At 45.7% G+C, this 24,658-nt stretch overlaps 1 protein-coding gene across 8 annotated transcripts in view; it reads left to right on the forward strand.

The window, feature by feature from the left end:
• The window catches only part of LOC144761592 (monocarboxylate transporter 10-like), a 1,000,737-nt gene that overhangs the window by 77,039 nt on the left and 899,040 nt on the right, over positions 1-24,658 (forward strand). For 6 of the 8 annotated variants that reach the window (XM_078646885.1, XM_078646883.1, XM_078646884.1 and 3 more), the window contains exon 2: positions 12,721-12,963. The exons of the other annotated variants lie outside the window; for them this stretch is intronic. In XM_078646885.1, coding sequence (XP_078503011.1) covers positions 12,768-12,963 — 196 coding nt within the window. In that variant the 5' untranslated portion in view covers positions 12,721-12,767. The remainder of the gene's footprint in view (positions 1-12,720; positions 12,964-24,658) is intronic. 8 annotated transcript variants of the gene reach the window in all.

The following is a 24,658-nucleotide window of genomic DNA, read 5'->3' on the forward strand; positions in this document are numbered from 1 at the left end:
CTGAATGCTCGGTGTATCCTGGAAAAAGAATTGTAACCTGATTTTACGGAAAAGGCGTAATAGTTCTGTCTGAAGTTCCAGAACTTTTGGACGGAGTGTCTTGACAAATGAGAGGCCTTTACTAAGTAAAGATAACTCTTTCTCAGAGAGGAGGTATGTGGATAAGTTAAAAATGGGTACAGTCTGTGCAGTATTCATGGTCCTGGTACTGTTGGAGGATATTTCCATTGGTAATATTCTGTTGTGTTTGTCGGTCCCCCCTCATCCACTTGGCTCACCTAGTTGACGCACGCTGTCCCCTTTACTTTTTGCCCTGGGGTGGAACCCCTTGCTATCCAACTCCAGTGCTCGGTGGACATCAGATGCATTCATTTTGCGGAGCAGGAACATAAGGTCCTGCTTTACGCTGACAACCACCTCTTGGTGAGAGCTTAGGAAAGAATCTCTCTGCCCACCTGTTGCTGATAGGTCCCGCTGATCACGGTGCCCGTCTGTTAGAGCAGACCCATGTAGTGGTTAGCGTTCTAGCCTCTCCTTTCTCTCTTGCACATCACATCCACTATAAAACACCGGATGCTGCAACTGCGCAGCGGGCACGCCGGCGGTGCGCCATAGGCATGCCAAAGACAAGCCCATCTGCGCCCGTCGGCGCATCCAGCGCCAGGACCCCTGCACAAATTTCCAGAATGACCTACTCTCGCAACAAGCTTTTGCGTTTCAATCTTGGTGAGTGTGCTGCTCGGATACTAACAACTGAGCCCAATAATTACTGTAAGGCTAAGTCAAGTCCTTCTAATTCCAGCACGCCAAGGTTAGTCAGTCAATATAATAAGATCAATCCACTAAATACTGGGCAGGACAAGTTGGATTTGTACCATAATGCTCAACCACAAAAGCAGACTGCCAGCCATATCAAGGCCATCAAATGCGTTCTGGTTAATGCCAGGTCAGTAATGAAACATAAACCTGACCTGGAGTGTCTTATTCAATTTGATAATGCAGCTTTGATTTTCCTAACGGAAACATGGGCAAACAACACCAGTGACCCGGATTAGAATGATGTATTTCCATCTGACTACTTTGTTATTACCCAGGATAGGATGGGGTCAAAAGGGGGAGGAATAGCCTTAATATATTGTGCATGCTACAAGGTGACCATGACACCAGAGCGACAATTGAACGTAGAGGCAATGTTTCTAAGTATAAAACTCAACAACATGGAATGCTTCCAAGGAATTTTAATCTATAGACCCCCAGGCCCTAGGCAAGCCTTCATTACCATGTTATAAACTCGCATGGAGTCATGTTTTAAGGAGGACTCCTTCACGCTGTTGGGGGATTTTAATTTCCACTTGGAGATGATGAGTAACCCAGACACCATAAGTTTAATTGACATCTTAGCCAGTTTCGGAATTACACAAATTGTACGGGACCCTACTCATCAGGCAGGTCATACCTTGGATGGTATTTTCACCAATAGTGCTCACATCGAAGTCACCAGCTCGCTGCCTTTACTCTGGTCTGATCATTATGCTGTCACTTTCGTGATCAATTTTCTTAACACTAACACTTCACGTAGAATCCGACCTCCTTCGAGTAAGGCACGCGCCTGGAAGAAAATCTCACAAGAAGAGCTAACCAGGGCTCTGAAATCACACCTGACCTGTAGCACAGATCCTAATCAGGCGTCTACTGATTTTAACAACTGGGTAATTCAGGCAATTAATCCGTTAGCCCCGGCAGCGAATAAGACGCCTAAAAAGCGATTGGTCTCCTCCCCTTGGTGTTCTGCAGAGCTAAAAATAATAAAAATCAAATTCAGACTTAAGGAGCGTACCTGGCGATCCTCCTACAGTTCAGATCATAAGATCGAATACGGACTAGCGTTAAAAGAATATAAGGTAGCAATAATATCAGTCAAGACAGCCTATTTTACATCTAAGATCTTGGAAACTACGAACTCCCCCAAAGAACTATTCAAAACTGTAACAGCTCTGTCCCGATGCCCTAGAGACTCTGTCTTTGTCCCGGACCAAGCTTTCATGGACAATCTGGCAGTCTTCTTTCGGAAAAAGGTTCAATTGGTCTATGAGGAACTTCGAGCTGTAGCAGAGGCTAACAGCACAAGCCCATTGAAAACATGGGAAAGTTATTCCAGTCAAGGCAACCTCACTCAATTTTCCAGTTTGGATGGAAAGCAAGTGGTAGATCTACTTTCCCGAACCAAGTCGGTGTCCCCTCTTGACCCCTGCCCCCCATTTATCTTACATCTAGCTAAGGAGGAGATAGGTGTTTCACTGACCCCGCTCTTAAATCTAGTTATAGGTACGGGGATCTTACCTGAAGACTGGAAATTGGCCTGCATTAGGCCTCTCCTAAAAAAGACATCACTCAATCCCCTATCTCCTGTTTACCTCTGCCTTCCAAGGTCTTGGAGAAAGCCATTAATTTGGAACTAACTGCCTACCTTGATGTTAATAATATTCTCGACTCCACTCAGCATGGCTTCAGAGCTCGGCACTCAACCGAGTCAGCTCCGATTATGGCCACAGAGGAGATACGGAGGGTATTGGACGAGGGTGGTAGGATGGCCTTAAAACTGCTTGACCTCACGGCAGCTTTTGACACTGTAAACCATACAGAGTTAATAAACCAATTGCAGTCCGTGGGTGTCAAGGGTAAGGCCTTGTCCCTTCTCTCCTCTTTCCTCGACTCCAGGGAGCAAATCATTTACTGGGAAAATTTGAGATCTGAAAGGTTTACCCTCCCTGGAGGAGTCCCCCAAGGCTTGACACTCTCGCCCACTTTATTTAATATTTACGTAACACCATTGTCCAGACTAATTAAAAGTTATGGTCTGGTGCTTATATCCTATGCCGATGACACGCAAGTGGTAGTGTCGGTGTCCCAAAATAACGGCATGTCAGCAGAGCGGTTCCCGGACTGCCTGTCCTCTGTGATGGCATGGATGAATGTCAACTTTTTAAAACTCAACACTGAGAAGACCGAGATTCTGGAATTTGGCAAGAAATCTTCCTTCTGGAACCAGCTTTGGTGGCCTCCTGAAGTGGGAACTTGTCCGCAGCCAGTACCGAAGGCCAGAAATTTTGGTTTTATCATTGATAAAGAGCTCACCTGCGCCCCTCAAATAAATCAAGTGGTTTCCACTTGCTTTTTCACACAAACTATTGCGCAAAATCCTCCCATTCATCCCATTCTCCCTCAGAGAAACGGTGGTTGGCCCACTCATATTATAAAGGATTGACTACTGCAATGCCCTTTATTTGGGCATCGGAGTTAAACAACTCAGCAAACTTCAGTCTCTCCAAAATGCTGCAGCCCGAGTGCTGTGTGGCCTACCTAAGCATCACCCCACTTTAGCTACTATCAAACAACTCCACTGGCTCCCGGTGAGACGTCGGGTGGAGTTTAAAGCTTTGTGTCTAGTACATAAAGCTTTCCATGGGGGAGGTGCGGACGATGTACAATCATTATTCCCTTGTTACATTCTGTCCCGCTGCCTAAGGTCAATGGACACTGGGCTGGTTCTTCCTCCCAAGATGAAAAAGGTCAGATGGGGAGGTAAACGTTTTTCATGCTTGGCTGCCAAATTATGGAATTCTCTCCCCTCAACGCTCCGACTCCAGCCTTCTCATACCATCTTTAGGAAAGCTATTAAAACCAGGCTTTTCCTACAAGGCTAATGGTAGCGCAGACGTATTGATCATATACACCCAGTGCCAAGACGCCTCGGCATAAGTGTGCTTTATAAATACCTTTCAGTCAGTCAGTCAGTTGGTGCTAACAGAGCTAGATACCTCCCTCCCGGCAGTCATCCAGATTTTGCAAGCCTACGAGCACATCTCTGGCTATAAGACCAACTTAGCAAAGTCACTGGCACTCAACCTCACTCTTCCACCACCACGCCGCTTGCATCTCCAGCGTTGTCCCCCTTTCAGTGGGCCTCGCACTCCGTACAGTATTTGAGACTCACTGTCACAGATTCCCTTTTCTCTTGGACAAGGGCAAACTGGCCGCACTTTTGGAGGGTGATAAGTGAAGACCTCCGTCAGAGGAAACCACTCCATATTTCTTGGTTGGGCTGCCTTAACATGGTGAAGATGAGTATTCTCCCCAGGCTTCTCTACCTTTTCTGATCGCTCCCAAAGCCCATTAGCACCAAAAACATCACCAGGTTGCAGGCTGACCTCATCTCCTTTAGCTGGAGAGGGAAGCACCCCAGCATATCCGCAGCACTCCTAATGCTTCCCCTCAATTGTGGCGGGCTGGCATGCCCCAACCTCCTGGATTCCTTTTGGGTGACGCACTTATGCTTCATCTCTGAGTGGGTCGAGCGATAGAGTGAAAAGCACTGGGTGCACATGGATAGAGCGGTTGCCTGCAGGACTCTATAGGACCTGGCCTGGCTGCCCAAACATTCCCGACCACGCATCGCCTACGTCGCCACCCCGACTTGCATGGTGCTGGAGATCTGGGACAAATTGGCTGCAAGACGTGGATTGACCACATTCCCTTCACCAAACACACCCTTTGCATGCAACTCTGCCTTCTCTCCCTCTCTCCCCCAGAAGTCCTTCCCGAAGTGGGTGTCAGGTGAATGTCGGCTCCTGCTAGACCTCTTTCAAGGCCTGGCCATCAAACCTTTTCAGCAATGCAAGTGGGATTTCCACCTGTCTGAAGCTGCTTGCCACCAATATTTCCAGGTTCAGCACTGGGATCTCCATCCCCCCAACGTGGAGGCAGCTACCCGTCCCCTTACACTCTTCGAACAACTTGTTCGTAACTACTATAAGGCTCCTGGGTATTGGTATCTAAAACATTTGCAGTCCTGCAGCAATAGTTTCTTCTCCCCCTCCATCCCTATCAGTGAAATGCTCCCCGGATGACACACCTGCTATCAACCAAAAACAGTTGGAGCAGCTCTGGCAGGAAATCCTTGCATATACAGAAGCATTCCTCAACAGGAAGCAGGTCATGTTTCAATGGTATTTTATCCCCACCTGTCTACATGCCATGCGTCCCACAGCCCCGCCTCCTGCTGGCGCTGTGGGGCCCTGCAAGGCAATTTCCATCACATATGGTGGGCGTGTCCCATCTTAAAAACCTTCTGGAAGGAGATCTTGAGCCACATTAAGGGCACTCTAGGATATCCAATACCAGACAACTATCACACAGTTATCCTAAGCGTTCTCCCTAAATCTTTGAAACAGGCAGCCGCGGTGCGTCCATTGGGGCGTAGGGGCGTAGCCCCACCAGCCACATGGACCCGCATCGCGGCCGCAATCCTTTACCAATAAAATTACTCGTGTGTACAACATTACGAGTCAGCCGCCGGGACACACACGGCGATTTCGGAATGTGCAGGGGGGGTGGCCTGCTGCAGCTTGAGTGACAGTACACTCAGGCTGCAGCAGACAGACCGTAGTGCGCAAGTGCAAGTTGGGATCCAACTTTCCCAAGCATGCGCAATGAAAGTTCCCCAGGGGTACTACTTAGCCTGCCTAGCCCGGGTTTCAAGGGGCGACAGGGCGAGCAGCAAATGTGCCCCCCTAGCCAATCCTGGCGCTGCATGCAGCGCCAGGATTGGCTGGTCCAGTGCAGGCCAATCACTGTGTGATTTCGGGACGCCCGCTGCTGTGCCGTGTAGCCTGGAGCTGGAGCTCGCCTCGTGCGCAGGCAGCAGACCGTGTGTGTGACTCCCGCCTCACCGTCGTCACGGTACAGGTAAGGCCACAGTTAGTCCATTATATGCGTTCGCATGATGCCAGGTAGTATTCAGCAGTGTCTTTGAGCCCTGTGTGTTTTACACTGTCATCTGCGGCCAGGAAGTCTTCGGCGGTGTCTTTGTGGTCTGTGTGTTTTTACACTGTCACCTGCTGCCACATAGTCTTCCGCAGTGGCTCTGCTCCCTGTGTGTTGTACACTGTGTCATGTGCTGCCACAAGCGTTTGACTCTGCCTCTGGGCTCCCGCTGTTCTACAGTCTCACAATCTGCCAGGTATTCTTCAGCGGTGTATCTGTGTGCGTAAGTGCGTTTTACATTGTTACCTGCTGCAGAGTAGTCTTTGGGAGTTTCTCGCTTCTATGAGTGTGTTTTACACAGTTATCATTCTGTACTAAACAGGCTTCCGCAGTGTCTGCGAGCTCTGTGTGTTTTACACTGCTACCGGCTGCTGCAATGTTTTCTTCGGTGGTATGATTTAATAGCCATTCAGCACACAGCAATGTACTTGGCATCTGAAGCAGATTAGAAAGTTTCTTTACTACTGGCAGAGCGCAGATGTGGAAAATGCCCCAATTTGAAGCATTTTATCCTTGCTACTTTAAAGTACACAGGCATGCTCTTGCTCCTCTTTCAAATCTCGTCCCAGGTGCTGTAAGGTTTCTTGAAGCCACCGGGCAGAACATCTTGTGGCGCATATTAAGCAGATTAATGTACCTTGTTTACACCAGGTCATGAAAATCCTGCATTGTTTGGGCTCTACATGGATCCCTGGCTAGAGTAGAAACTAGGTGCCAGATAATGCACATTCTGATTTTATCATGTCAAATTTTCACTCTCTCAATTTTCTATTGGACATCTTCTGAAACCTTTACAGGTGTGGTGGTAGGTCAGTCACACTTCAAAGTCTGTCCTTACATGCTGATGGGTACTTCTCTTTCGCTCCCTGTCTTTGCGTTTACCATTCTTCCCACTTGTCTCTCCAAGCGCTCACATTGCCTTAAGTGACTTATCTGAAGCAAAAAAAAGCTAAAACTTGTAATTGTCTGAAAGTGATTGGGTAATGCTTCAAATTGAGTTTTAGTGAATACATTTGCATGCAAAAAATTGAACCTGCACAAAGATTAATATTTAACAAACCTACAGCTGTAATTGAAAATACAGGACTTTCCATCCTATTCCTCGTGAGTATCCCACCAGATACTTCAAATAAATTCCTTTCCCTGTCCACTAAAAAAGCACCCTAGTGCGTGGCATATATTTCTTTGCTTGGAAGGTAATCTACCATCTCTCTGTGCTGATAAGGGCACATGTCTTCTAGAAGCTGTTCAACGAGAAGGTTTGTTATCTGTGAGATGCACTGGCACAGACTGAATAGTGTCTTAGTTATTTGTGCATGCCAAACTGAAGTCCCAGAGGGCTTGATTCAGGCCACCCTTTTCAGGATTCCTCCTGAAAGTCAACGAGATTCGCAGGGGTTCTTTGTATGTACAAATACCTTATGTGGATGTCGGGAAGATGCGCAGTTTATCAGTTTGGGTGAAAGGGGAAGAGACGGGGACATGGATATGCATGCGGTGTGGCTTTGCTTTTATTTGATAATGCATGGACAGATATAGGGGTCAGGCAGGCTTGTTTGATTAGCCGTCCTTCCTAGGAAAAAAAGCTCTGTTCAGGAGGGCTTGACAATTGTTGGAGGAATAGGCCAAAGGATTTCCCTGGGCTGTCACATTTTGAACCGAATTGTAGGAGAGTAATGATCTGCGTTACACCCTTCTTTTTTTCGTAATCCTCCAAAACGTGGGTGGAGGTGTTTTATAGTGTCGCCTGCTGGCAGGTATTCCTCGGTGTTTCTGAGCTCTGTGTGTTTTACACTGTCACATGTCGCCGGGTATTCTTCATTGGTGCCTCAGAGCTGTTTGTTATAAACTGTCACCTGCAGCCAAGTATTTTTCAGAGGTTTTGGCTTTAACTCTCAGCTTTGGGTGTTTTATAGTAGCAGCTGCAGACAGGTATCCTGCCGCGGATTTCCTTGTGTTTTATAATGTCACCTGCTGCCAAGTATTGCTCAGCTGTGTCTCTATGCTCTGTGTGTTTTACGTCACCTGCTGCCAGTTTTCAGCTGAATTACCTCTGCGTATTCACTGTCACCTGCTGGCAGGTTTAATTCGATTAACTTACAGCCTAGACATGATGATTTACCTACTACAAGGAGGATTTTCCATTTGCTCAGCGCTGGCTTGCCCATCTTGAGTCGCACAGAATTGGGTTTGACTTACATTTATATAAATTAAATATATATTGTGAAGTATATACAAAGGTTGAGTGAGTCCCTGTCTAATAGCTTAAAAAGCTCAGTTGAAGGGAAATTGATGAACTGGGTGCTAAGTGGTCTGATCTGTGGTGTGAGCACCTTTGAGAATCACCGGCCTGCTTGGGACGAACTACAAATGAGGCATCAGACACTGGATAAGCATGTACCTCATCTATGCTTGGGATAAACTTAAAAATAAGAATGTGTCATTTTCCAAGTGACCTGAATGTTATAGCAAAGAAAATTGTTCAGCAATTATGTGGAACGTTTTTGTATGACTGAGTAGCTGATCCAGTCCATGTTTTCCTTTGCATTCTGGTGCTTGTTGTCCCGGCTTTATAAAGGCATACACATGACTGAAAGTCCCAGATTTAATGAAAAACAGTGGCTGGAGTAAGCTATTCCCACGTGGACCTAGAAAACGTCAGAGCTCTGGAGTAAAACTGTCAGAGCGTACAAGCTACTTGATTCCATTTGTAGGCAAGGGATTCATTGCACTACTATACATGTAGTCTGAACATAAACAGATCAGATTAAAAGTAACCCTTAACACGTATCACCAATTGACGTTGATGGATTTAGGATTTCAAGGATTAGGCAAGGTTTCATATCTGCTAAGTGGCTTCCTAGTTTGCAACACCCAGTTCTGCCAACATCACTGCCAATGCGGGTGCTACCTGACAACACTTCTAAAAAAGAAAAACAAAACTACATGTATCAAGTTACAAAGTGTCCATAGCTATAAATGTTGCTCTTGATGACGGCATATTAGGTGACATATAGCCTATTGGCAGCTATTGGGTGGCTATCTTCAGCAGGACACTCAGAATTTTCACTGTGATCTCAATCTTTGACTACTTTTGAGGTTTAATGTATAGTTTGGGGGTAGGTTTACTGGACAGACAGGAAAACATTTGTTGACATCTGTGAATGGCTGATCCCAGAGTCCCTGGGCAAGTAATAGAGAGCTGGTCTCATTGTGTTGTCTGTTAAGATGCAAACGTGGCATTTAACTGGGGTTCTGCATTGTGTGACTAGGCTGGAATTAGAGGAAAAAGTTAACCATGTCCTAATGAGTTTTGTGATGTGTGTTTATCTGAAATGGGAATTAAATAAAAGTCGAACAAATGTTACGTCGTTTTTTATGTAAGATCAATATTGTGGCAGTTTATATTTTTAAGTCTGTTACAAAAAGTTTGTCATCTGGAATTATTATATTATAAAGGTGTGTTAAATGTATCTGGGTTTCTGTTGAAGTGCTCCGTATCCAGTGTGCTGTGTCCTTACACCATGAGTTTCAGAATGGTGAACTACACAGACTTAAAGTGGCCAGTCCAGTGTGGAGAAGAAAATCAGATATCTAGGCTTGCAACGCTAATACCTACTAGCTATAAGCATTCTAGAATGTTACTTTGTTTAATGTCAGCTTGGATTTTGAGATGTATTCTGACATCTTTCACCGGATTGCTTTTTAACTCCAGTGTTAACACTTTGAAGATGTGCATCACCTCCAGTTTTTGAAAGCGCTAATGGCGCTCATAGTAATTAGGGGTTCTACACTGGACAGAAGCTACGTTGAAATCTCTTGTGTCGCACAGTGATGTTTGATGTCCTTCACAAATAGTACTTGAACATGCATTTTTATGGCAGTGAATTTTCTCAAGAAAATGTGATTCTTAAGCATAGAGCAATTAAAGTAAGATACGAGAGTCCGGAATTTCTCGGCAGGTCGCAAATAGTCTCTACCAATTTTAGCTGAGGTCATGGTCGTTATTCTTGAAACAGATGTTGACTTTCATGTCAGTGAGGCTTTTGTTTTCATAAGTAATATTTTGTACACATGTAATTATTTGACATGGTTTTAAAATTATTTTTTTATATTCGAAATATTTAGTCTTTTAATGCTCCCTGTGGAGGATGTCGGTTGCAAGATTACACTCCCAGCTACTGATGGAGACGCCACAATGCTGTGGGTCGAGGAATCTGGAAGATGCATAAACATTAAATATGTAGGATTGTGCTGTATGGGTGTTGCCCTTGAGCAGAAATCCTCCCCTTATGGAGGTCACTAGTTCCCTGTTTATCAGTCTAGCCATTGGCCAAGTGGATGGAAGCTGTGCCTATTTAATATGCAGCAAGTCCCTGTGCTCCCAAATTGTTAATCAGCCACTATAAAATTAACCAAGTATGTTGCCAACAGGTTTAATAGTTTAGTCATGCAGTCTTGTAACTGTAGAATTGGATGATGTTTTTATGTCCTGTCTTGTATGCTGTGTATCCAGCCCTGGTTGTGGAGGTCGCACCTGCAGGTTGAATCCGTAAGTAAGAACATTGTCTGCTAATGGAGAGAACATCTAGAGTATTGTGTCCGGGGCCACTGCTCCAAAAAGATAAATAATGCAGATTGAAGACAGATGTGAGGCAAGCCATGAAGGCTGTACAATGCTCCTCTGATATTTTATGAAGAAAGATGAAAGGACAGGGTGGTCGGAAGGTGGATAGGGGGCATGGGGTGGGTACAGGTGGTCATTATTCCCCAGGCTTTTCCAGGGCCCAACGCCCATACTGCAAAATGTATTTATGATTTTTGGAGCAAGTCTGGTCTGTTTATTAATGATGACACAACCAACACAATTATGCTACTAGATGGCGCCAGACGCTTCAGCTGCTCTTTTCTTTTGCTCCAGTACCATCGGGTCGAGTTCGTTCTATATAAAACAGCAAAAAACGTTTCACATAGGATGGGTCATGAGGTCTCGCGGTGCAGGAAACCCATCTTGGGGAGTGGATATGAGATAGCACAGGGTTGAAGTCACAATGTGAGGAGTGGACATGAGCTAGTACAGGGCAGGAGCGACATTCTGAGGAGAGGACATGGGGTGGTACAGGGCAGGAGCGACAATCTGAGGAGAGGACACGGGGTGGTCCAGGGCAGGAGTAACATCCCATGTAGAGGTCACTGAGACTCTCAGTGACCTCTCCATGGGATGTTACTCCTGCCCTGGACCACCCCATGTCCTCTCCTCAGATTGTCGCTCTTGAGACTGTGTAGGAGTCTCACCCTTTGAAGTGGGCATGAGATGGCAGTGTATGAACCATGCTTTATAAATCTTTGATTGATTGATTGACATCCCAAGGAGTGGCCATGAGGGGACACCTTGCATGAGTCTCATTCTGTGGCGTGGATATGAGGTAACACTGTGTAAGAGTCTGTGTAAGAGTGGTCTTCGCCACTGACTGGACTCAACACGATCTCATGTAGATTCCAACAAGTAGAGTGAGCATCAGAAGACTGAGGCATGCTGTGTCAAGCAGGCTGTGAACCAAGTAACATGGGGTGGGCAGATTGGACTCCATTTGAACGAGGGTACGCTGGACTTCACGTGACACTCTGCAGGCCACATCCATGGGTAGTGAATGTATGAAGCTCTGTGGTTATACTGAATAAGCAGCTACCTATGTTATGCCATCTATTAATGTAATAACTGCACTTTCACAATTGCTATATTAACCTTCCTGCTTTCTCAAATTTGCTTGAAAATGCACAATTTTTCTTCTTTTTTTTCAAAATTTTCTCGGGGGGTTATCCACCCAAACCCCCCTTTTGGGTTCCGGGCTCGCTCGCTGCGCACGCTCGCTACGGTGCTGTATGCAAATCACTTTGCGCCCCGCCACTTTCAAATGTCACCCACCGCCCCTGGAAACAGGCTGCTCAGTGCTGGACTGCGCTGCAGTACAGGTTACCTGCAGGCACCACGATTTCGGTGGTGGCTACGGTCCGGTTCGGCCCGGGGCCACGGGTTGTCAGACTCGCTCTGTACAACGTGCAGTGCGAGCAGCGGCAGGCCTGACTGCCTTCGCTGACACACGTAAAGTTTAAACTACTGCCGCGCCACCCGTTCACGCCATGGGACGCTGCAACCGATGTGTGTCTCCCCTCAGCAGTCATCATTGGGCAATTGCACATTGACTCACACCATCATGTCACGTTAGTGATTCTGTGCCATGGGTGAATATGAACTCCTTTTTACATTGTAGCTGCTGCCTAAGCCTGCCAAGGGCGAGCTGAGCCAGCCGTCCCCAAGTCTGCCGCAAGCAGCGCAGACTGTGAGCTGCAGCCAGCTTTCTGGGAGAGGTTCTAAAAGCGCTCGGCTTGAGCTGATGAGGCGCTATAAAATGCGTGACTTCGCATAATATCAGTGCGGTGATGCGGACTACCACACTGTGATGCGTTTGTCTAACACCTTAGGTGTGGTAGTTGAGAGTAAATTGCGTCAAGAAAGAAGCTTGAAAGACGACTTCACAAACTATAAACCTCAATTGGAGGTAGATAATGTTGCTAAAATTTTAAAAAGCATGGATAACTTTTTTTAACTACAGACTCCAATGCAACAAGTGAATTTTCTAGATTTGCCAGAAGCTTAAAACAGATCTCTTGCGCGAGGTAAGGAACTACTTCCATTGTATAGTTGAAATCACATCATGAGCCCATTTACATGTCCATTAGTATAACGTCTGTACTTTGTACAGCTTAACAAGCAATTGTGCTAGCCCCCTGTATTGATACTTTGGTTTGACATTTATAATGTAGTTGAATTGCTTTGTGCTACAGTTATATGTATGTTGGTATGTCTATTCTTAGGCCTCTGTTTTTTTTCTTCAGAAAGAAGACAGTTGTCAATCTGTTGACAAAAATTGAAACCATTTCAAATGAAGGTAGCTGATATTGTGGAAGCAACGAAGACGGAAGCTTGTATTCTTGTCAGGCCTCCAGATGGAGGCTTTGGCTGGTTGGTAGTGTTTTCTGCAATGCTATACACAGTGATCATCTTTGGATTTCATAACTCATTTGGTGTTTACTTACTGGCCTTACTTGAGTTTTATAAGGAAACCAACTCATTCACAGGTAGGAATCCAGTACCTAATGTTAAAATGCATGAAGAGTGAGATGTTACTAGAGACAAATAAACTCTATTATTCAAATTTGATGAGCCAAGCAGCACTGTGACGTGGATTCCAGTCTTTTCTGCAACACAATACGTACTTTGTGACGTTTTACTCTGTGTTTTCTCATCTCTAAACCAGTCATCAAATCCTTTTAGAAAGTGGGTTCTAGCATTGCAGATTACAGTTCTCCCCAGAGATACTCAGATAGTTGAAGTCACTGGTTCTTTAGTTCTCACACTGCGATCTTCATGCTACTGTGACACATAGCATTTCAGGCATGGACTACACATTGCATTTAAGATGGATAGATGTATCGGGGAACTGTCACAGCATCGTGGCTTAACAAGTAAACATACAACTTGTCTTTTCCATCCTGCCAATGGAGTTGGATTTCTCCCCTGCCTTCTGCGGGAGCTACATTTTGAAGCCCTGATTATTTTAAAAATATTTGTTTTGCACAGCGCTCGCCTCGCGCTTTTTATTTAAACTTACCCTTCATTCAGGGACCCTCGCCCATTCTCCCTGGCCACGCCCACTTTGGGCTTTACAAACAGGAGCTGACTACGAGCTCATTCAGTTGGATTTCTCCCCTGCCTTCCGCGGGAGCTACATTTTGAAGCCCTGATTATTTTAAAAATATTTGTTTTGCACAGCGCTTGCCTCGCGCTTTTTATTTAAACTTACCCTTCATTCAGGGACCTCTCCCTTGCCTGTCTGTTTCCCGCGCAGCCGAGGTAGACGCTGCAGCGGCCCCAGGATCCCTCACTAGCCGCCTTCAGCGAGCCGCTCTACCAGCCACGCCCACTCTCCCTGGCCACGCCCACTTTGGGCTTTACAAACAGGAGCTGACTACGAGCTCATTCAGTTGGATTTCTCCCCTGCCTTCCGCGGGAGCTACATTTTGAAGCCCTGATTATTTTAAAAATATTTGTTTTGCACAGCGCTTGCCTGTCTGTTTCCCGCGCAGCCGAGGCAGACGCTGCAGCGGCCCCAGGATCCCTCACTCGCCGCCTTCAGCGAGCCGCTCCCCCAACCACGCCCACTCTCCCTGGCCACGCCCACTTTGGGCTTTACAAACAGGAGCTGACTACGAGCTCATTCAGTTGGATTTCTCCCCTGCCTTCCGCGGGAGCTACATTTTGAAGCCCTGATTATTTTAAAAATATTTGTTTTGCACAGCGCTCGCCTCGCGCTTTTTATTTAAACTTACCCTTCATTCAGGGACCCTCGCCCATTCTCCCTGGCCACGCCCACTTTGGGCTTTACAAACAGGAGCTGACTACGAGCTCATTCAGTTGGATTTCTCCCCTGCCTTCCGCGGGAGCTACATTTTGAAGCCCTGATTATTTTAAAAATATTTGTTTTGCACAGCGCTTGCCTCGCGCTTTTTATTTAAACTTACCCTTCATTCAGGGACCTCTCCCTTGCCTGTCTGTTTCCCGCACAGCCGAGGCAGACGCTGCAGTGGCCCCAGGATCCCTCACTCGCCGCCTTCAGCGAGCCGCTCCCCCAGCCACGCCCACTCTCCCTGGCCACGCCCACTTTGGGCTTTACAAACAGGAGCTGACTACGAGCTCATTCAGTTGGATTTCTCCCCTGCCTTCCGCGGGAGCTACATTTTGAAGCCCTGATTATTTTAAAAATATTTGTTTTGCACAGCGCTCGCCTCGCGCTTTTTATTTAAACTTACCCTTCATTCAGGGACCCTCGCCCATTCTCCCTGGCCACGCCCACTTTGGGCTTTACAAACAGGAGCTGACTACGAGCTCATTCAGTTGGATTTCTCCCCTGCCTTCCGCGGGAGCTACATTTTGAAGCCCTGATTATTTTAAAAATATTTGTTTTGCACAGCGCTTGCCTCGCGCTTTTTATTTAAACTTACCCTTCATTCAGGGACCTCTCCCTTGCCTGTCTGTTTCCCGCGCAGCCGAGGCAGACGCTGCAGCAGCCCCAGGATCCCTCACTCGCCGCCTTCAGCGAGCCGCTCCCCCAGCCACGCCCACTCTCCCTGGCCACACCCTCAACGGCTCTTTAAATCATGTGCTTCCCCCGTACGCGCAGCGGACGCGCCGTTTGCGCGCCGAAGGCGCGCCTAAGGCAAGCCCGTCTGCGCCCGTCCGCGACCGGCCGGGACCAGGGGCCACAGACCCTGCTCAAATCTTGACTTACTCCCCATCTCAATTATCTGCACTGAAGACCCCCAGTCCTCTCTCTCCTTCACTGACACTTCGCCTTGACTCACTTGGTGTCCTCGCGGCTCACTGTCCTTGCTCACTTCCCTCCCCCCCCTCCACTTCCTCACCTCCTGCCCAACTAACCACTCTCCCCCCGTCACCTCCCCCATCCGTAGCTTCTGCTCTCCTGCTCAATACTCGGTCGGCAGTTAAGCACCAAATCGAACTCTTCAATCTTCTATCCTCTGATTCCCCCGACTATCTTTTTCTGACCGAAACCTGGTTTATGACAGACTCACTCCCTGACCTTCTAGCTATTCTTCCAGACATCTACTATGCCCTCCGCATGGATCGCCCGGCGGGCAAAGCCGGCGGCGGTGTGGCAATGATCATTCGCTCAACGCTCAGATTCCAGCTTCTTGACCACACTCCCATACCTTATGTGGAATTTCTGGTTGCCCGGTGCACTAATCTCACTGATCCCCTCACTTTTGTGCTTGTTTATCGGCCTCCCCAGTCTATGCCTCAGTTTGTTCCCCTATTACAGGACCTTTTGGCCACCCTGGCAGTAAACAACTCGTCTGTAATTCTGCTTGGGGATCTCAATTACTGGCCCGACGATCCCAGAGAATGTTCTGCCTCCAAAGACTTCTCTGCCACTCTTCAGTCACTGAACTTCTCTCCCCACATCACTGTCCCTACCCATGACAAGGGCCATATTCTAGACCAAATTTGTTCATTGTGTAGCCAAATTTCCCTTCCCTCTACCCTTCCCTGTATTTGGTCGGATCACTTTATGATTTCTTTTAGTATTTTTTCCGCCTCCCCTGTTAAAACCCCTTTCTCTAAGAATGTGCCCGTCCGATGTTGGAGCAAGACGGACCTCGCACTTCTTTCCTCTTCTCTGGCCTCTACAGCACCTGATTTGACGGATCTTTCTCTTGAATCCCAAGCTGATGTCATCAGCTCTTGGCTTTCTTCCTCCTGTGACATCGCTGCTCCCCTTAAGAAAGTCAAATCTGTCCGGCCTCACAACGCCAACAGATGGTTCACGAGCGAACTTAAAGATCTCAAACTCAGTCTCAGGCGCTCGGAGCGCCATTGGAGACGCAAATACTGTCCCTTGCTCCGCTCTAACTACAAACTCTTACTGAACAGCTATAAGAAAGCTATTGTGTCGGCCAAAACAGCTTACTTTTCAGAGAAGGTTGCTCTTTCTATTAATAAACCCCGTGAGATCTTCTCTCTGGTCAAGCAGCTTGCTACCTCTGACCGCACTAATATCAGTTCTGCCCCATCTCAGTCTTTTTGCCTTACTCTTAATAATTATTTTATTGACAAGATTACTGCCATCAAAAACAACATTTCCACAGTCTCTCAAATTCAAGTTACCTTTTCTCCCCCTCCGCCGCCTGTGCTGCTGGATTATTTTCTCCCCATCACCTATGATCAATTTTTTCTTTTGCTTGCTAAGGTTAAGTCCGGCTCTCCAGCTGACTGTGCCCCGGCTCGAATCCTTCAAACTCTCTTCACCTCCTGTCCTGGACCTCCTCTCACTTTGCTTAACTCCTCCCTGGACCTTGGCTCCGTCCCTTCCTCCTTTAAAACCGCAATAGTCCTCCCGATTATAAAAAAACGGGCTTGGATCCCTCTTCACCCCCTAATTTTAGGCCCATCTCCCTTCTCCCCTATCTGGGAAAGATCTTGGAAAGACACGTCACCTCCTGTCTTTCCTCCCACATTGAGGAACACTGCCTCTTAGCTTCCCATCAGGCGGGTTTCCGCCCTGGCCATTCCACTGAGACTGTTGTCACCGCTGTTCTGGACGAGCTCAAGGGCAAGGCGGACCTTGGCCTTCCCCAGGCGTTGGTGCTCCTCGACCTGTCGGCTGCGTTCGACACGGTCGACCACGCCATTCTTCTCGACCGTGTCAGCGCAGCCGGCATTAGAGGTGTCGCACTCTCTTGGATAGCATCTTTCCTCCAGGGCAGAACCCAGGCAGTCCATCTTGCAGGATTCTCCGCTCCTCCCCGCCCTCTAGTGTGTGGAGTTCCTCAGGGTTCCTCTCTCTCCCCCCTTCTTTTCAATCTTTATATCTACCCTCTTATTTTTTCTCTTCAGGAGCTGGGGGTTTCCGTGTACAACTACGCGGATGACCTTCAGCTCATCTTTGATCTGTCCACTCCTGACTCTCCCTCTTTTCTTAGTTCCACCCTAATCTTCATTTCGGATTGGATGATCACGAATCATCTCAAGTTGAATCCGGACAAGACGGAGCTTGTTCTTACGGGTGGTCCCACCAATCCTTGTTCCCCTTCTCACTGGCCCCCCTCCTTTGGCCCCTCCCCTCCACCTGTTCCTTCTGTTCGCACCTTGGGCATCAAGGTTAGCAATGACCTCTCCATGCATGCCCAAGTCAGCTTAGTTGTTTCTTCCTGTTTCTTGTCCCTCCGTCTCCCTCCGTCTCATCCGAAAAATGTCCCGCTTTTTCTCTACCACTGCCCTTAAATCGATCATTATGGCCCTCATCACTTCCCGTCTTGATTACGGGAATTGCCTCTATGTTGGTATCCCGGCCTTCGAATTACGTCGGCTACAGGCAATTCAAAATCAAGCAGCCCGTCTCATTTTCCATCTCCCCAAATTTTCTCACATCACGCCCGTCCTCAAGTCCCTCCACTGGCTCCCGGTGCATTTCCGCTCCTTCTTCAAATTAGCCTGTCTAGCCTTTCTGGCCTACTCCCACTCTGCTCCTCTCTTTATTGTTTCTTTAGTCACTCCCTACACCCCGACTCGCACCCTTCGTTCCTCATCTCTTCTTCTCCTCCAAGTACCCCGCTTTCGCAAATCTCGAACTGGTGGCACCCGCTTCTCGGTTTTGGCCCCCCAGTTCTGGAATAGCCTTCCTTTGCCCATTCGGTCTATTCCCAACTACTCCTCCTTTCGTAAAGCCTTAAAAACTTTTCTTTTTTCCCAGGCCTTCCCAGTTTAGTCCCTTGGTAGCACTGTAGAATCTGACTCCCCCAGCGCCAGGAAGCCGCTTGGCCGCAGTGCGCTTTAGCAAGCATCTTTTTCATTTCATTCATTTCATTTCAATAAAGTGTAGTTTGCAGACAATAACATTCTAGCAGAACGAAATACTAGAAAATGTGGATAAATGTGTAAAGGGGCAGTGGAAGCCCCAGGCATAGTTAAAACAATCACTAGTACACGAGCTATGCACTCCAAAAATGTGAGGTCTGGATGGTTGTTGATGATAAGAGATAGCGCCTTAGGGATTTGGCCTTGCAATAAACTGAAATAATGGTGAGCTTAGGGCCACACTGCTGTTACTGGTAGAGGGTAGAGTACAGCACTTAACAACACTGCAATGACACTTGATGTGAAGTCGGTTAGGCCCAGGGATGCAGTCTTAGGCATAATTCAAGAACCAAGAGGCAACATTAATTCTGCCATAGCAGAATCGCTGTTGTAAGTGTAAGTTTGACAAAAGAGCCGTTATCGAAATTCAAATTCTTTGTTATTCGGTTATGATAATCCTGATACAGTATAGAAATTAACAGCCAATGTTTTTCATTCCCATATTGAGTAACTTCCTCAGGGTTAGCACTAAAGATTAACAAAAAATAAATGTAACTGTTAAAATACGGTACACGGACAAAATATTGACACCCAAAATGTCCTCATACAAACATATTGTGACTAAAATATCGAAGTCAAAAATAGCTAGATCCTATACTTATAATGGTAAGTACAACAATATTGAAAAAGAATATCGATGTCATAAATGTTCAAAATATCGATTTTTATAAATATATATAAAATGAATATTAAATATAATATAGAATAAAATTAATTTAAAAGATAGATTTAATATACTTTTAACAAATATAACAAACGAAATTTAAAAAAGTTAAACACACAAAATGTTTTAAATAATTTATATATATATTTACTTTGAAACAAAGCTAATAATTTTAATGTTTTTAATAATTTAAAAATTATATAAAAATGTAACAAATAAAGGTATATTTATATATATATATATATATATATATATATGTATATATATATATATATATTAACGCTCCAAAGCCCTTCCCAATCCTGGAAAAAGAATATGACAGCACTCGAGGATGAAGGTTACAAACGCGCTAGATTTTATTTAGCGGAGGGGTGCACACAGACGCGTTTCGGCGGTCTGCCTTCGTCAGTGTGTGATGCACTGTGTTTGTTTCCGACATTAATTTAAACAGAACATAATCACTCCCACTTCCAGTCAGGCATGGACATGGACAAGGGGACTTGCGCCTCGCAAAGGACAAATGCGGCCATCTTGTAGTGTGTGATGTATATAACACAAAATAGCACGGAGCTTTGGGAGGCTGCAGCTGCTGCATATATATATATATATATATATATATATATATATATGTATATTACCTACTGGCGGTCGCCAGTAGGTATATATAGTTAGGATTTTTTCTCTATGGGATTTTTGAAAATTCTATGTCTAATAACTTTGGCGTTTGTGGACCGAATTGGCTGAAATTTTCAGGAAAATGGAACATTTTGTTTCTGAGCAGCCACTGAAAAATTGGGGGGGTTTCGTCAAGGGGGGGCCGAAAAAAAAGGGGGGTCCCAAAACGCGTTTTTCCCATGTTAATTTCCATAGGGCGGTTGGCCTCAATTTTAGCCCGAACGGCTGAATGGATTTGCATGAAACTTGGCAAAATTGTAGGGACTGCTAGCCTGATGTGCCTTTGCTAGGTCTCAAGATATGTGCTCCAGTGGATTTTGAGAAATTAACGTTCAAAAAAAGATATATATCTGTAAGCGCGCTCCGGGTAGCGCTCCGGTTCGCGTACTTGACGCGTAACGGAACTTCGCGAAGCGAAGCTGATTGGCTCTCCGGTGTCTGTCAACATTCTAAACAGTCCGGAGCGGCCGCCATCTTGTCTCTCGGTAGGATCGAGAGACAAGAGGAGGCCAAAACAAAGGGGGAAATGACCATAAGGGGGCATAGTAGATCCTCCCTGACCCCCTAGGTTTGATGTGGAGGCTTTAAAAGGGCCCCACGGGGCAAAAAAAATAATATTTTTTTTCTTTGTTTTTGCGTGGGGAGCGCCCGGTACGCGCACCGGGAAGCGGTCCGAGGAGCGTACTATGAGGAAAAAAGAAAGACAGGGTATAAAAATTTAGGCAATTTTGTTATAAATGGAAGGTAGTTCTGAAAAGAACTGTTTTTTTTATTCTTTTTATTTTTTTTATTTTTTTTATTAATTTTCTGAACAATTTTTTGATTTTTTTTTTATTTTTGAAAACTATTTTGTGTTTTTTTGGTGTTTTTTTAGAGGAAATAACAAAAAAGCAGGGTTTGAACATGTCTCAACAGGAGCAAAAAAAATAAAAAGGAATCATTGTTTTCTCATCTTGTTGCATTTATGATTTTCTCCAGCTCGGTTAATCAAAGTAATACTCTTCTCTCCATAACAAATAGTTCCTCCACAATATATACAAACTATTTTGTAGTGTTCAAAAGGAGCTTGAATATTGTCTGGTCTGGCGAATGAGCTTTGTCCACTGGAGGTGCTGGGGATGACATTTGGGGGATTGGCAGCAAGATCCCTTACTTGTGCTTGGGAAAGATTATTAGGGTGCCATCGCTCCATGTGGCGAATCATTGTATGATTGCCAAAGCTGTATTTCTTGTTGGGGTTGCCACGAGAAAGTATATTTTTACATATCAAACAAGACACCTGGGGTGCATTGACCTTATTTTGTCCAGGTGGAATTTTAAAAAATTGCCATATGTAGTGCTCTTTAATATGGCTCTGCCTTGGTGTTTCTGGCAGGAACTGCCTTACTTGCTCTTCCTCGCTCTTCCTCCTCCTCCTCTTCGTCCTCATTATCTTCCTCTCTACCAAAGTCCAGTGTTGGAGGTGGTCCTTTTGGTGGTGGTGGTGGTGGTGGTGGTTGCTGAGAAGCACCAGCTGCAGCTATTACAGAAGCCACTGTGAAAAATAGGTCTTGCTCTCTGGAAGTAGAAAGTAAGAATGAGGTAAAAACAAGGAGGGGTTTTCATCATTTGGGAAAAAAAAATAGTTCTAAACCAATGAAAAGTGTTATTTTTAGGTCACATGACCTAGCCTAACAACATTAGGAAACCAAAAGTGAAATGAACCAATGAAAAGTGTTATTAACAAGTCACATGACAAATCACATGACCTGTTATGCTTACGTTACGCGCTCCGCGCCGCGCCGCGCCCCGGATCGCTTCCGGGAAGCTGCGCTTCGCGCTTCGCAGACCGGAGCGCTTCCGGGTGCGCTGACGCGGCGCGTCATATGACGCATTACGCGACAACGCGATACTTCGCGATTACGCGATGCGTCACGATGTTGTTTTCTAACGTGGCAGTTGCGCAAACGGAACGTTTACCGGTTCGCGGACCAGGTCGCGGCAAGAAATTGATCTAACGGGAAGCTACCCGGTTCGCGGACCGGAAGCGAAACAAAAAAATATATAAAAAAAAATACATTAAAAAATTGTATTAAAAACATATAAAATATATTTTTCGATTTAAAGAAGAATACATTTTAAAGCTTTTGATATTTGCTATTAAAAAACCATTGAAATTCACTGAAAAAACCATAGGTTATACACCATATATAGTTAGGAATTAGCAATTACAAAACCTTGAAAATTCACTGAAAAAACCATAGGTTATAGACCATATATAGTTAGGAATTAGCATTTACAAAACCTTATTTTACTCACACAAAACCATTGAAATTCCATATATAGTTAGTTGCACTAACTATATATCGCGCACCCGCAATCCACTGCTGATGATGTCACATATTACATCATTCATGACATGGTCAGTGACATCACTGATGACATCACTGATGACATCTCAAATGACATCACTGATGACATCACTGATGACATCTCAAATGATCATCACTGGTTTGACATTAGTGCAACTAACTATATATGGAATTTCAATGGTTTTGTGTGAGTAAAATAAGGTTTTGTAAATGCTAATTCCTAACTATATATGGTCTATAACCTATGGTTTTTTCAGTGAATTTTCAAGGTTTTGTAAATGCTAATTCCTAACTATATATGGTGTATAACCTATGGTTTTTTCAGTGAATATATATATATATATATATATATATATATATATATATGCAGCAGCTGCAGCCTCCCAAAGCTCCGTGTAAAATCGACCAAGGAAAACCACACGAATCCAATATAAATGAAGGCACGAAGTTTTATTTAAAAGTTGAGCTTAACGAATCTGACGCGTTTCGGGCATCTGCCCTTGCTCACAGATATACACATACACCAATAACAAAAAATCTATTTACAAAAAACATTCTATTATAAATTAAAACATTAAACTATTTAAAATCTTTAAACTTAAATTTCCCACTCCAGCGAGTGCAACAGTAGAAAAAGTGTTGGATAGCAGAGGGATACAATTTCCTACTCCCACCCCAGCCAGTGCATCAGTAGGGAAAGTGTTGGATAGTGGAGTGGTAAAATACCAAGGGCCCGATGTATGTAATCCCAGATTACCGATTCTTAAATACCGAATCTTACCGATTCAGTATTTAAGAACAGGCAAATGGGATGTAGGTCATTTTTCTTAAATAATTACCGAATCTGTAAGTTTCGGTAATTACCGAATCGGTATTTACCGATTTGATAATTCACTTTCATTCCTATGGGCCTGGTGGCCCATAGGAATGAATGTCAATTACCGAATTGGTAAATACCGTTTCGGTAAATAGGGGAAACTTTGAAGGATGGCAGGCTGTCACTTTGACACCCTGTTGCACCCCTCAAATGTGTATGGGTTCACATGCTGCAGACATACATGCCTTAAGGGCATGTATGTCTGCAACATGGCACTGTTGGTAAAGCAAAAAAAAGCTTTTTCTAAGGTTTTCATTATTTACCACCAACTTCTAGTTGGTGGTAAATAACGAATCCTAAGATGGGAAAAGCACTCATTTGAGTGCTCCCTACATTTCAGATTCGGTAATTTACCGATTCGGTATTTTTAAGAATCGGTAATTTACCGAATTCTTAAATACCGATTCGGTAAATTACCGAATCTGAAATGAAGCCACCTACATATGAAAAGCCTAATTCCAGTCGGTAACGGCCGAAATGTAGTAATTTCGGCCGTTACCAACCGGAATTACGCTTCCTACATCTGGCCCCAAATCTTTTACCTCAGTTTTTGCATTTTTCCGCGAAGTTTCCCCTTTTTCCAATTTTTTGTGAGCGAACTCCCATTTACCTCAGAGACCTGAAAGATTGGCCACCGAGGGATTACCTGGGTTCTTCTTTGCAGTGCGCCGCCGAGGTGAAAGTGTGACTACAAGACGGCACCACTTCCACAAACCGCATGACCCTTGGCATAAATAACTAGAGGGAAACACCTCTGGACAGAAGACCAAGATAGGTGAGAGCTGTAGGCCTCACAAGTGTGCATGGACTGCATGCACATAAGAGCAGGATACAAAAAACACAGCCCTGACTAATGCCCCAGACTTGATCGGGCTCTTGGAGTGGGCCGTAACATGTTGGCACAGAGGGTATAACTGAATGATTATATTCAATAAAACCCCACAACCTTAAAATGTTATCCATACCTCAGGTACTGTTAGGACACGGAACATGGCAAAGAAACAAACAGCGCTGCATCCACGGTAACCGGACTACAATCCCCATACAAAACCCCGGCGGGAACTACGCTACCCATCATGCTGCGCGCGGCGCATGCGCGAGGCTTGCACACGGAAGTGCCGGCATAAAACGGACCGGGATGTAGAGACGGCCGTTGGATATTTCAAGTCCGCCGTGGAGTCCGTGCTTCAACTCAGGTGAGCGGTACCTCTGGAGAGTGTTCTCTCACATCTTGGTCTACGCGCAACCAGGCGCCGGCATACCCTGTCCCCGCTCGAGGGTTCGAGCATTACCTTCGCGCATTTGAAGCGCCAGCACGCCCAGTCCCCGCTCGAGGGTTCAAGCATTTCCTTCGCGCATTTGAAGCGACAGCACGCCCAGTTCCCGCTCGAGGGTTCGAGCAGTACCTTTGCGCATTTGAAGCGCCAGCACGCCCAGTCCCCGCTCGAGGGTTCGAGCAGTACCTTTGCGCATTTGAAGCGCCAGCACGCCCAGTCCCCGCTCGAGGGTTCGAGCATTACCTTCGCGCACTTGAAGCGCCTACAAGCCCTGTCCCCGCTCGAGGGTTCGAGCATTTCAAAACTTCGCGCTTTTGAAGCGCCAGCACGCCCAGTCCCCGCTCGAGGGTTCGAGCATTGAATAGCGCATTGAAGCGCCTTCGCACTCAGTCCCCGCTTGAGGGTATTTGAGTGACTTGAACTCGAACACGCAGAGCGACAGTCCCCGTTCGAGGGTTATCGAACGAGGGGGCTCTGACTTTTGATTTCCCTTAA

Source organism: Lissotriton helveticus, chromosome 6, assembly GCF_964261635.1.
Source record: "Lissotriton helveticus chromosome 6, aLisHel1.1, whole genome shotgun sequence".
NCBI lineage: Eukaryota > Metazoa > Chordata > Amphibia > Caudata > Salamandridae > Lissotriton > Lissotriton helveticus.